Consider the following 15,278-nt stretch of genomic DNA (forward strand, 5'->3'; position numbering starts at 1 on the left):
TGCTGACGAGGATATTGGAATGTATGAAACTGGTGATAATCGATTTTCTTTTTCTTTTTTATTTCTTTCTCCCGCCGTCGCCGTGCGAAGGGTTACCTTTTCCAGTTGGCAGCAAAGGATCTTTCCTGTGTGAATGAATGAACAACACCCCAGCACACAAAACATACAGACTAGCTAGGGATATTTTATAGGCATGACCCCACAGACATGATAGTACATACCATAGCCTTTGTTACACTAGTTGTGGAGCACTGGCTGGAACGAGAAATAGCTTAATGAGTACACCGACGGGAATCGATTCTAGACTGACCGCGCATGAGGCTTAGCGCTTTACCATTAGGGGAATTGCGTTAAAAATACATTTTAAACGAATGGAACTGCCTAATAAATTTGTTTGTTTATTTATTTTGCTGTTGTTTGGTCCGAGAATTAATTTGCATAGTATTGCACTTTCATTTTCCAAATGTCTTCTTTTTTTCTTTAAGAAAGACAACATTTCAGTAGTGATGTAGTAACGGAAGTCAGTGCCGTAACGTGTAAGTTAGTACCGTAACAGGGGATACATTCATTCATGTGTGCTCCAAATGTTATTTTGAAAGTACAAACTTGAATTTGGGACTTTATCTGACAATAACCCATATATATATATATATATATATATATATATATATATATATATATATATATATGTGTGTGTATGTGTGTGTGCCCCCCCCCCCCCCCTTGGCACCTTCCTACGCCACTGGACTACCCTTACAAATGGGTTGAAATTGAACTCCTTAACTCCTCTCAAACGTGCGCGTACGGTAAGGCTACAGCTTAAGTTAAAGTTTGTTTTGTTTAACGATACCACTAGAGCACATTGATTTATTGATCATCGGCTATTAGATATCAAACATTTGGTAATATGCCCTATCACACAGTGCAAGCCCGTAGCCAGGATTTTTGAAGGGGGGTTCTTTAGCACTTCAGAAAAAGGGGGGTTCGTTCGAACCCTACGAACCCCCTGGCTACGGGCTTGCACAGACACATACCACGATCTTTGATCAGTTGTGGTGCACTGGCTGGAAATTGAAAACCTCAGTCAGTTGAATGAATCCACCGAGGTGGTTCGATCATGCAACGCAAGCACCTCATGCGAGCAATACAGTAATTATTGTGAATGGGTCGTGAGAGAGCAGGTTGTCACACGGTGTTGGGGGTTGGTTGTCACATACAATAACACGTGACAATCAACCCCGGTAACGCAAAAGCATGGTGAATTGCAATGTGCATTCCTGCATACGTACATGCATACATACACGCATACATACATACATACATACATACATACATACATACATACATACATACATACATACTTACATACATACCAAGGATGGTATATCAATTACTGTGGTATGTACTATCCTGTCTATGGGATATATGAAAGATCCCTTGCTACTAATGGAAACATGTAGCGGTTTTCCTCGGCCTAAGGCGAAGGCATGAGTGACAATCGGAGGCCAAAACAGATTTTTATCCCCTGTGCCCGTCAAATCCGACATGTATACAATATATAGAAATTCATACATTTATAAATACATACATGCATATACTTTTGAAAATTCATGTAGGCCTATAATCGTTCTTGTTTAAAGTATGGCATATTCAATAATTATTTTGTTGAAACTATTCTTTATTTTTAAATTAATAAAAGTCTTAAAACACTGAGTTGTGATATCCAATCACAAGAACTTCAACTTATTGTGTTTTACTGTATTTTCATACATTAGGGCCTAAACATATAGTGAAAACGAACCTCAGGACCTGTGATAACCAATCCCGTAACGGGGCAGGTTGTCTCAATTTTTATATTTTCAATAGCCCGAATCCTATAGGCCTATTTAAATGAAGCTGGGCAAAATTTACTTTTACACTATATGGCTGATATATAAACGACTTCAACTTTACAAGAAAATCAGTTGACAATAAGATTTTATAAATTGTAAAAATGTAACGACATAAAAAAATGTGACAACCAGTCCCGGTCTCCCCTAAATATTTGACATCCGGTAGCCGGTTATTCTTTATTTTCTTTTTTTATTTATTTTTATTTTGTAGTTAAACAAAACAAACTACGGATAACGCCTCTTAAGTAAAGTTTTTATGTTTAACTTCATGTGTTTCTCAAAAACTAGATCAACGATGACTGAACAGTTTTATGAACTTTAGGCCTAGGCCTACACCATTTCACTTTCATTTATTTATATTTATATTAGGCCTAACTTGTAACCTATTATATTTTTGTTTCCTTCTTAAACCAACATTTAATTAAGTGTATCTGTTATTTATTATTACAAATGATTTAACATTATTATGGAGGTGTAAAATTAAACTGTTAATATGCATTGTAAAAGACCAAGATGGTTCTATTTGCGATAACACTTCTTTTGCGGAAGTGGGGTTTACACTTTATGCAACGCGGGCTTTAATTGCGCAGACCGCTTCTGCGCATCGTGCATGTGCTACGGGGAAAATTCACTTTCCACTAACGTTGAAACTTTAACGAATATATAGTTGATAATCATATTTATTTTTCAATGTGTAAATAATTTCTTAACTTAAAAATACTATTTTCATCTTTAAAGGTGAGTATGAATCCCGGATGTAGCTTTTAAAAGACAAATAATGCATTTATTTGGAGTAGGGGTTATCCAACGTGATTTTTTTTTTCTTCTGGTATCTTCCGTGTGAAAAACTTCCTTTTGTTTTGATGATCATGTTCTGGAAAATACGCCCAACTCTAATTTATTTTGTGTGTTGTTTTCACTAACATTTTTGATAGTCAGTTTTTATTTTTACTTAAAAGTATCCAGTAGTATGAGATATTTTGTATGAATATCTGATCGAACGGTTGTTATGCATCATCATGCCAACTTCGATGGAGTGAAAAAATGTCTCATTCAAGTGAACTTTCTTACAGGTGTTTTTATTTTTTATTTTATTATTATTGCAAGGGTCAGAGAGATTAATTCTGTCAATGCTAATGTTGCATTATGATATGATGATTATGCACTACAAACGACTTTGTCATTGCTAACGAATCCATGACATTTCATCCCCTAGTCAGTTCAGTGTCAGGAAGTTTCACATGTTCATGTACATGTTAGGCAGAAGAAATTACAATACTTAGATAAAATTTAATAACAAAACACCAGTGACTGAATAATTTGATTTAATAAAACAACAATAACCGGGGCTGAAACGCTTTCCAGACGGTTCGTCCTCTGGACATTTCGTCCACGTACAATTCGTCCACCCACCTCGGACAATTCATCCACTCGATTACAACATTTAGACCAAGAAATCTAAAATGATATTTCTTAGCTATTGAAATGGTCAGTTATTTTCGTTTCGTGGTAAACTACTATAGTATATGAAACGAACTAAATTTTAGTGGCACTATCAGCTGGGTGCAACAATTTACCCAATACTACCCAGTACTTGCCCAATACCACTACTAACTATTATATCATCACGCAAGAACCCCTAAACCTGGATATTTGTTACACGTGTTTGCAGCGAATTGTATACACAGCAGACTCCAGTACGTTGACTTGCCTCCCTTCGTTCACCCTTCTATAATGGCAATTGCACAAGTTCCACACGAACACCGGTGCAATTTCGTACAAGAAAACGAAATGCGGAAGTAAATTCATCTAGTGGACACTGTTCCAATGACTATAATTGCTTGCAATTACACAAGTGCGTGCGATCATAGATGCAATTCAAAATTATTCATTGCGAGAAAATAAAACGCAGAAGTCCGGAATGCATTGCCTGGTTTATGTTCGGAAACGAAACTACTGTTAGTTGAAATTTTTTACTTTTCTTACATGTGGTAACCACAGGCCATCGGATTTCACAGTAACGATAGTTACCAGTAGCGTGTCAGCAAAACCACGGAACCGAAATTTCGTTTCCCAGGATTATTATGTCGATATAATTTTTTACTTTTTTTTTAATCTATACATACATATATATATATATATTTATATATATATGTATGATACAAATAATAATGTTTCTCATATAAAACTACTGGAGATAGTTTTCAACATAATCACGACACCCGATTCGGATTTTAGTGTTCGCCATACTTCTCAATGTTCGAGTAAACCCAAATCAGACACTGCGCTCAAATCAAACCCAACAAATTTTTTTAACATTGACATCATGGCATCTGCTCCAAAGAAAAAAAAGTCTGAATCCGTTTCTTTGAAAACTTTTTAAAAATGGCGATTTTGAAGTTGCAGTCGATAACGATCTAATATCTGTTAGATGTAGAGTTTGCAGTGACCATTACAAGTGAGATGCTTATGAAATTGCCCAAATAATTTTTTTTAAGATTAAGATTAAGATTTTTAGTACGATAAAAAAAAAGTTGTGATTTTCGACATCTTTCTTCCTATTGTACATGTACAATCGAATAAGCTCCACTATTTCCTGTCACAAAGCCTCAGAACGATGCTTACACATACGTCACAGCAGAAGGTGGAATTAAAGGTGCATCATAACCATCATATAACAGTACACTAATCTGACAGAAAAGTCAGTGATAGAGATCGAACAGTTATGAATATATTGAAAAATAAAGATTACTGCTGGCTTAAAAAAAAAAAAAAAAAAAAAAAAAAAAAAAAATATATATATATTGAACAAAAAAAGAAACTTCCGATTTGTACATATAGTATTTGTTGTGTTAAAGAATTCATTGTGTAATGAAATTATATAGGTAGTATTAGCCTTGAGCTGTGTTATCAGGATTCATGAATTGTATCGATTACTTTTGCACTGTTAATCGTCGACAACATGAAATTCAATTTGCACGTGCATGCATGGTTCGACTTGTCCCGTGTAGTATTCGGTCAATTTGTTTTACCTGTCTTACTGACATTGTTGTCAAGCGAACGAAAACGCTTCAAAATTTGTAAAAAGATTAATGTTTTTTACATTGTAGCATTTTTAGTATGCCAAGAATACCTAATAATTTACGCGAACGGACAATTGGCATGCTTGATGCTGGCATGTCGACAGAAGACGTTGCAAGGCATGTTGGGAGTTCTAGTCGAGCGAAGATTTCGAACGACAGGAAGCACCAACGATTTGCCACGCCGTGGACGTCCGCATGATCAAGACCGCTATATCATGAACACGCATTTGCGCAATCGATTCCAAACTGCCACTGCTACTGCTGCTAACACACCTGGGATTCATAATAACCGACCGGCGTCGTGGCAGGCCATCGGTCTACAGGCTGGTAGGTACTGGGTTCGGATCCCAGTCGAGGCATGGGATTTTTAATCCAGATACTGACTCCAAACCCTGAGTGAGTGCTCCGCAAGGCTCAATGGGTAGGTGTAAACCACTTGCACCGACCAGTGATCCATAACTGGTTCAACAAAGGCCATGGTTTGTGCTATCCTGCCTGTGGGAAGTGCAAATAAAAGATCCCTTGCTGCCTGTCATAAAAAAAGAGTAGCCTATGTGGCGACATCGGGTTTCCTCTAAAAACAGTGTCAGAATGACCATTTGTTTGACGTCCAATAGCCGATGATAAGATTAAAAATCAATGTGCTCTAGTGGCGTCATTAAATAAAACAAACTTTACTTTCATAATAACCGAATCAGTGGGAAAACTTCGTAATTGTCTGCGGGAGAACGGTTTACATGCACGATGTCCTTAAGTCGGATGCGTTTTGTCGTAATCGTCTTAATTGGGCACGTGTACACACTCGTTGGATACGGCGACGCTGGAATACCGTTCTTTTTTCGGATGAATCCAGATTTTCTTTACACCGTAGTAGAAATGAACGCTATGCTGACTGTTGTGTTCTTGAACGAGATCGTTTTGTGTGCGTGGGGGTTCTGTCATGGTCTGGGCAGCCATTGCCCATGGTTATCGTTCACCACTAGTCGTCATTGATGGCAAGTTAAATGCTCAACGTTACCGCGATGACATTCTCGCCCATCACGTCATTCCTCTGTTCCATAACAACGCCAACATCTCGATGATAATGCCACCTCTCATACAGTTAGACACACTGTAAATTTTCTTAGGACAAATAACATTGATTTCATTGATGACTGGCCCGCTAAAAGTCCTGATCTCAACCCCATCGAGCATGTCTGGGATAGTCTGGACAGACGATTGAGGTGTCCCAACCCACCCGCTAACTTCAACGAACTTCGTCAAGCGATCATTCAGGAATGGAACAATATTCCACAGGCAGAAATCAACACTTTAGTCAATTCTATGCTCCTGCGATGCACTGCAGTGGTCAATTCAAGAGGTGGTCATACCCGTTATTAAGTGGGTTTTTTTTTTTAAAAACCCCTACCACACTTGGTCAAAATTTCTCCCGGTTTCTGTTAACTTATGGCCATGATTTTTGCACCAAACGATGCACCATGGAACACTCTTTAAACACATATATAACATTTATTCCCCCGGTTTGATTTCATCACGTTATGTTCAAGCAAATTTAGCGGAAGTTTCTTATTTTGTTCAGTATATATATATATATATATTAGATGGATCCAGTAATAAGATGCAAAAGTACAAATTATATAAACACAATATTCAACTAGAGCCATATTTATTACACTATACCGTAAAGCTTTGACTAAATTACTTCTCAGTGACCACAAATTAAAAATAAGAGACTGGGCGCCATACAAAAAAACCCTTCACTCCAGTGGAAGAACGTTTATGTGACCACTGCAATGTAATTGAAGATGAACACCAACATATCACAATATGTAAGAAATATAATAGTCGTGTCAAATTATATGCATATATATCTAACTTTCCATAATTACCTATTGGGTCATTCCGTGTCAAATCACCCCAAAAAACAGATATTTAAAACCCGACTGTCTCAGATTTTTATGAAACTTGGTATACTTATTGATTGGGATCCCACAGCACTGAATTCCAAATTTTAGGCCAATCGGATCAGTGGTGTGGGAGATTTGGCCCCCCAAATTTTGAGATTTTCTGCCAAAATGGGCGTGGCCGCCAACCTTTGAACCCTCATATCTCAGGAACTACTGGGCCAATCTTCACAAAATTGGTATTGTTGGAAAGGCAATTTGACATGGATTCCAAATCTGCCATTATTGTTCAGATTGGAGAATGTTGGGATACACTGACCGTTTGACCTTTGTTATGACCTTGAAATTGACCGTGTGGATCATGTGACCTTGAAATTACCTTTCTTGTAATTTAATCTCCCACATGTTAACTAAAACATATACAAGTTTCAGAGGTGTAACCAGATTAGCCCTTGGCTAACTTTTACAAAAAAATGGCTAATAAAATGTGGAAGTGGCTAAAATTTTGGCTAAGCCATTTCAGGGCTCGAACCTAACAACGGCACTGACGGCAATTGCTGTCGTTGAGATATATTTGTCAATGTACATGATAAGCCCTGTTATGAAGCCGAATATTTAAGGACTGAGTGGCCTGCTTGGGCCAGTATTACATTAAAATGATTGACCCTCCGTTAATATCGGATCCTGTTTTCACCATACATATATTTTTTTTCAGGTTGCCACCTACACTAGAGATACGTCATGGTCATGGAAACTCCAAGTGCACAATGTGTCGGCCGTGAGTTTGTGAGGCAGTATTACACCCTGCTTCATGAGGCTCCTATCCATTTGCATAGGTAATGATGAATTATTAGTAACTTGTGTAAGAAAATTGTCAATGAAAATGTAGGCATAACAGATTTTGTGATTTCATGTTATTACTGGGCAATTCCACGGTAACTGATGCAACATTCAGACATATATTAACTTCTTAATTATCTTTTTTTCTTATTTTATTTCTTTAAAGGCATTCAATTAATTTCTTAAAAATATTGCAATAAATATGTCATACCTAAGTCGTGTCAAAAGAATATTTCATTGCATACAATCTTAGAGCAACTATAATCACAAATGAAGTGTGGGTAACTGACGCAACACAAAAAGTCACATGTATGTATTTGACATATTTTTGAACTCTAAATTTGAAACATCGTGTTTTCAGGTACATACAGAAATGTGTAGTGCACAAGTAATCTCTGATTACAAGCACAATAAAACAAGTTTTCTACATGGTATTTTTTAACTTTAAAAAAAAAAGGGTTATAAACGTAATACTGAAAGTAACTGATGCAACATTTGCAAATCATAAAAACTGACAAGAGCATATTTTAAAATACAACATTCGTCTTTGGCAACTGGTTCATCTAAATTAAAAGAAATACATTATAAAAGGGTATTTGAAAAATGAACAACATGATTATGTTGACGGGTGGGTTGAGGGTCAGCACCCCATTCCCAAACCTATCCCTGCTCAGAGCTTATTATTATTAGGTTGCCAAGGCTGGCAACCTGTTGTTTTTGCAGGCTGAGAACCTATTGTTTTTGCTGGGATTATTATTATTGTCTCCTCTGTTGTCATCTTGTAAGAAAAGTTCTGAGCCTATTTAGTTGAAATTTGATTGTATTAATATAATTGAGTGTATAGGTGATGTATATTGGCCTTTATCGAGAATTATGTATAATTTCTGTTTGTATGGCAGTTTCTGTGAATCTGACAGGTGAAATATCTTGAAATTGCAGATGTAATTTCTACTGCCTATTTACAAAAAAGTGTTAAAATATTGAATTAATCCGATGCCTACTTTCGGAGGAATAGGGATTTCTAATGTTGACCCTTGCCTGTTTCAGATAATGAAATGAAAATTGCACATATTTGTGCAGTTTGTATCTTTAAATCTATTATGAACGTGACAGAAATTTAATTTATATATTACGATTAATCATTTACTGCTTTATTATATCATGTGAAAAATAGTCTGCCATGTTATGTGCTTTCCAGTCATAAAAGATCCCTTGGTGCATTAGGAAAAATGTAGCGGGTTTCCTCTGATGATTACGAGTCAGAATTTACCAAATGTTTGATATCCTATAGCCGATGATTTATTAATCAGTGTGCTCCAATGGTGTCATTAAGCAAAACAAACTTTGTTACAAGCTGTCATGGGTACAGATGACGACTTACGCAGGAAAGGGTGTGGAGGTGGGGGAGAAGGGACTGCGGCCTGCCCACGCTTGGCAAGTGCATGAGAGCACAAGCAGCCCGACCAGGCTCCATATTGTTTTTTGTAAATTAAGTTCTGTGCCGATTTGATTGAAATTTGGTAGTTAGTTAGGTGACAGTATATGCATGTTGGGGGTGGGGTGTAATTATTGCTGTAATTAAATAACAAATATGTCTTGAGTAATAGGTATATGTGGGATTTGATGGTGGTGGTGGTGGGGGGGGGGGGGGGGGGGTAATTATTGCTATAATTAAATAAATATAAATGTCTTAATAACATACAGCTATTACAGCTTGGGAATCGGTTATTACCACTTGCAGTTATATTTATTATTTTAATATGCATGTACCTGCATTAGTTGTGATGAATTCTACTTGTAGAATGCAAGAAATTGCATTTTAGGACATAGGCTTTCACTATTTTCCACCAGCCCATAATAGCTTGGGCCCTGGATGTCAGAAAGCCAGTCTAGACACACACACATCCCCCCCCCCCCCCCCCCTCCAAACCACTTGTTTACATGTATGTACATCTTGATTGGAAGTGTAATGATTTTATTTTTTTGCAATTTCCAAGGGTATATACTGCAACCACTTTCTTAAAGGGGAACTAAACTAGTATGAGCTTTAAGCAGTTCATCTACATAAAATATAACAATGTATAAAGGAGATCTTAAAATGGTCTCGCCAGGATGACATTTGGATTAACAAAAATTACTATAATTTACAAAATACAGTATATCGCATTAAAAATGAAACTGAATATGAAAATATATGACTAAGATGTGATTAGTTCTTTGAAAGTTGTATAATTTGGAATGGAAAGTGCCATTTTTTGTGAGCACTCTGAAATAAATTGCTTGTTTGTTTTTTCTCACTCTTAGGATAGGGGCTAGAATCGTAAGTCCATTTACCTATCGGTGAGTCCAGTCACAAATTAAAAGTAAAAATTTGGTACATATAGGTATACATAGTATGCATAAAGTAAATTCATATTAAAAGTTCCTATAGGTGAAATATGAAAATTAGATGAGAAATGAAATTGATAGTGGTGGTGTTGTACGATACATACATGTATACAAACAAGTATGTGTGTACATTAAGACTATATCACCTCAACAACTCGTCGCTAGGGAATAATTACCAGTATTTTTTAGATCTTTCTGGATACATTTTGATTTTATAAATTAAAAAGTGCAGTTTTTGTGCACTAATACAAATGTTTACTTTGTTCACGAGCTCTTGTATGTTTTTTGTTTTTTTAAAGTTCATTTAACTATCAAGTTGTTGACTCGCAAAGTCAAAACTTGGTACATATATAACAAATGCACATGAGTTACTCATGTTAAAAGCTCATGGGGCTCAGTAATTGCCTACGTGGTCAAACTGCCCCTGGTAACTAAACATTAATATTTTGTTTGATTCACATAAGCTTTCTTATAAAGAAACATCTATAGGTATATATTTCAAATAAAATAACAGTTTGTATCTTTGATAGTCAGGACGTAATAGTTCCCCAGAATATTTCAAAATACCATTTCCGAATGATAAAAAACTAAACTTTAATGGTTTCCTGATCAGAAACTGACAGATATGTACAAAATGAGTACAATTATAGATTATAGGTATGAATTAGCTAATACAGCAAATTGCAACTTGATATCTTTATAATTGAAAACGTTTCTAGCATCCAAAAAGCCTCCAAAATCACTTGACAATTTCACGAGCTCTTGTACAGGGGTTATAAATGTAAGTTCATTTAACTATCAAAACTTGGTAGATATATAACATGCACATGAGGTACTCGTGTTGAAAGCTCATGGGGCTGGGTAATTGCCCACGTGGTCAAACCAACCCTGGTATGCAGGTATATTTTTCACAATTTAGTTTTTCTTCTAACTTTGGACCCTAACTACACATTAATAAAACATTAGATTCATATAAGCTCTCTCATTAAGAAACATCTATAGGTATATACTTCAATTCAAATAACAGCTTGTATCTGTGATAAATAATAAGGGAGTAATAGTCCCCCAAAATATAAAAAATATCATTTCTGAATTATAAAAAAAACCCTAAATTTTAAGGGTCTCCAGGTCAGAAACTATGACAGATATGTACAAAATGAGTACAATTATAGATTATCCAGGTATGAATTAGCTAATATAGCAAATTGCAGCTTGATATCTTTATAATGAATTAAGTTATTAGCATTCAAAAGGTGTCCGAAATCACATGACATTAGCAAAAGTAAAAAATGGGACAAACGGCCCTGCATTTGATCAACCATAATTTCAAAACAATTAGATTTTGGCCCTAAATGTTTGCATGCGTCCATTATTTATATGGAAGTATAAATGGGTAAAAATTTTTATAAAATTTGGAGATGGTGACCCAGGAACCTCTGGTTAAGTTGGCACAGAATGACCCTAAGTTAAATTGGCATGTATGCAGGCTTGTCTGTTCTGGTACATGTACAGCCCCATTGTTTTCCATTTCTTCCAGTTAACTTCGTTTACATGGTTACTAAGTATGAATTACAGTATTATTTTGCTTAATTTGGAGTTCATGGATGATGTTGGATAAAAATCTTTTGTTTCTGCTTAATGAGCATTTGGTTTCATAAACAAACGGGAAGTGAGATGGATTCTGTAAAAAATTATAGCACTGACCTCTTTGGTAAATCTCTGAAACTAATTTAAATGCTATCGTGATTAGAAAAATTAAAAGAAATCCATAACATTCAGTAAAAACATTGTGACTCGTGTTACTCTATCTCTTTTTTGTGACTCTTGTTAGATATCTATGCCTAATATTGTATTTAAAAAAGAGAGTCCTGTTGGTATCTTTTTCATAAGTAAGGACAGGGGATGCAGATATACCATTGGCAGTTTCATTCTACCAGGGGCTTCAGTGTGGTAAGAAAAAAGGGACTTTTTTGTGACTCATGATTTTTAATCCTGGATTAAAGCCACACATCCTAGTTCCATCCAGCGAAAATAAATTATAATTTGGTTAATCTACAAACCTGTAACACACTTGGATCACGTTTTTATCAAATGGAGTGAAAAAGCAGGTTTTATATCGATAAATACCATGGGAATCCCCATGTCCCAATTGCTTGAAATAATTTTGAAAGTTAGTATTCTGAAGCACAACAATGCCTACGTCACGACAAATTTCACAGACTTGGGGTGCGTTCCTTTCACCCCTCCTGGACTTAGCAAAATTATTGGTTTTAAGGGTTTGTAATGTTTTGTATTGAGACACTTGTCTGAACTTTATTGTTACTGAAAATGTTCACGAATTGTGAAGAAAAATCTCACAAATGAACAACTACAAATCGGATGTTGATTGCGCGAACCGTGCACGAGAAAACAAACCAAACCAAAATGATAACGGTCATGTGGTATACCAACATCTGTGACATTGAAATGGAAATATTCCCTCTAAAAATAGATTAGACTTTGTCTGCTCAACGTTTTTTTCTCAGAGGCCCGTGTCATTTTATGAAATACGAAAAATGCATTTTGTGGTATTACAAAAAACCAGGATTACCAAAAAACACTTCATGTGAATGGAAATGTATATTCTAAATAATAAAATGTAAGTAAAGTGCAATTTTATTTGTGAAAAAATGGGTTTAATAGCGAAAAACAACGCCGTAATGGTTAACAACTAGCCGTAACTAGGGTGTGTCCCTTTAACCTTCTGAGTACTGCAGGCAAGATATCTCACCCGACGTCACGTCAGTCGATATACTGTACACTGTATACAGTGCATTCCCCAATTCGTATTTCCCGCCGTTTTGCACACGACACGAAACGGAAATATAATTAAAGAAACGATTTTTTTTCAAAATGGTGGCTTTTCTTTTGATTTTTTCAATAGAAAATATCTTGAAATTTTGAGTGGTTTTCGGCAAGTATTTTCGCTTGACAACAATGGCGGCACGTCGCGGTCATTTTCAGGGATCGATAGCTGATTGTGACAGCTAATTTGATAATTTGATCGTTTTACCAACAACGAAAATTACCAAATATTGCAATATGAATCGTAGTTCGGGTTTAAAAAAAAATTCTGGTCAGAAAACCACTGTTGTCGGGAATAATGGACATAAATACTGGACAGCTGGCCACAAATGCCCTTAAGTAAACGCAACTTTTTCGAATTTTTTTTGCCTAATTTTAATCACCATTAGCCGATCTAAAATTTGGTGAACTAATCTAAAATAATAAAAATTACAAAAAAGACACGAAAATAATACTTACCGATTCATATATGAACTTTATTTCATGTATTTATAAAACATTTAAATGAATATATGTGAGTAAAAATTATAAACTTGTACCCACTAAACGTGGTTTTTGTTAAAAATGTATCCAGTAGTCTAAAGGTTAAAGAGACTGCCATAAAAAAAAAGTAGATTAATTAGACAATGAAGTTTTAAGACCAAAAATGTAAAGAAAAAAGCCCAACAAAATTATATCAGCAGTGAAATGTAGAGGGCATTTAAACACTGGGCTGTAGGGGGCCAACACAAATGCTACGTGGAATGAAGAAAATGAGAGCTTTCTTTGTATCAAGTTTGAAAGGTGGGATTTCCATGAAAGCAGTGTACAGTCATAGAAAGTCTGTTTTCCTGCAACTACAACTTATTTCCTGTCAATTTTTTATTATAATTTGACCATTTTCCCTGGTGGCATGGAAATCATTGGGTGTTATGTCAGTTACCATCAAATGTTAATTCTTTGTATGCCTATTTACCGGCCTCGGTGGTGTCGTGGTAGGCCATCGGTCTACAGGCATCGAAATAAGCATTGTCTGGTAACCCATTTACAGGTTACCACAAAATATAGTCTGGTAACCTATAGGTTTCCACAACTATACTGAACAAAAAAAGAAACTTCCGATTTGTACATACAGTATTTGTTGTGTTAAAGAATTAATTGCAGGGCTGCCAACCATTACGATTTATGCGGAATCATTACGATTTTCCATCTCTTATTACGCCATTACTCCCGTAATCTGAAAGATTACGGCAAATCCGCATTTTCCTGTTTTTTGGGAGGTTTTTTGTTGTAATAACCTACAACCCAGGGGTGGGGAAAAGCCCTTTTCTGCCGGTCTGGGACCGATTCTCGATCTCTGAGACCGAAATTATTTTTTAAAAACGTGTGTTTGCCGGTCCCACTTTTGTCATTCTTGTCGGTCCGAACCACCTGTCCATTTCTATTATTGGAACAATTTCTTATCAGTCAAGTGGACCGGCCTGCCCAGACATCAGTATCTCATGCATGATTTAAAATAATAAATAGTGGTCAGTATAGCTTGTGTTTCAGACGTCTGTGATTTTAAAGTCTGCCTAAGTATATATCGTCATTCACTGAAGTCAGACCTACAGTAGTGTCAATCCACAGCCACTAGGCTAAACATTAATTTTGTCAAAGTTGCTGAGCCAGTCAAGAGATAAAACAGACGTTAACAATAACACCATTCTTGGTGAGAGAGCCATCAAGGTATTACACTCCCAATTAAAATAAAGGACCCAGAGTTTGCAACTGGTTACAATCAACACCTATGTACGGAGCTTTGTCGGGTCGAGTGTCCCTGTCGGAAGCAAGAGACTTTTGTGCAATACAAACTGCTTGAAATAGCATAAAATATACTGAAATAATCAATAAATGTATTTATTGTTGACTGTTCAATGTAGTCTATCCAATAATTATAAAGGATTTTAAAATTAACAGAAGGTTTCCACTTTCTTGTTAACAAGTGGGAGTAAGCAGAACAGCTACATGTACTGGTTATCTCAAGAGCCAGTAGAGGTCAGATTTCATCCAATCAGTGATGACGTTATTAATCTCTTTGTCTAAACATGTGCTAGCTCAGGCTGTCAAACGCTTCAACGGTGCGATCTTTTATGAATTTTCAGGACACCGTACGAATACTCGTACTTTTTATACATATATGGGATTTAAATTCATAACTTTTATTCCTTTTTTATATTATTTATTCCATTAATGTAAAATATATACAATTTGTGGGGTGGTTTTTTCCCACTGATGTGATAAAAAAAATGTTATTTTTTTATTCCTTTCTTTTTCCCCCTCTCACCACCTCCCCCCCCTCCCTCCTC

At 35.9% G+C, this 15,278-nt stretch overlaps 1 protein-coding gene across 2 annotated transcripts in view; it reads left to right on the top strand.

Moving 5' to 3' along the window:
• Nucleotides 1–2,474: 2,474 nt before the first annotated feature.
• Nucleotides 2,475–15,278, top strand: part of LOC121380183 (ras GTPase-activating protein-binding protein 2-like) — a 38,768-nt gene continuing 25,964 nt past the window's right edge. For both annotated transcript variants that reach the window (XM_041508991.1, XM_041508992.1), the window contains exons 1-2: nt 2,475–2,630; nt 7,595–7,715. In XM_041508991.1, the coding sequence (XP_041364925.1) occupies nt 7,621–7,715 (95 nt within the window). In that variant the 5' untranslated portion in view covers nt 2,475–2,630; nt 7,595–7,620. The remainder of the gene's footprint in view (nt 2,631–7,594; nt 7,716–15,278) is intronic.

Source organism: Gigantopelta aegis, chromosome 8 (genome assembly GCF_016097555.1).
Source record: "Gigantopelta aegis isolate Gae_Host chromosome 8, Gae_host_genome, whole genome shotgun sequence".
NCBI classification, from domain to species: Eukaryota; Metazoa; Mollusca; class Gastropoda; order Neomphalida; family Peltospiridae; genus Gigantopelta; species Gigantopelta aegis.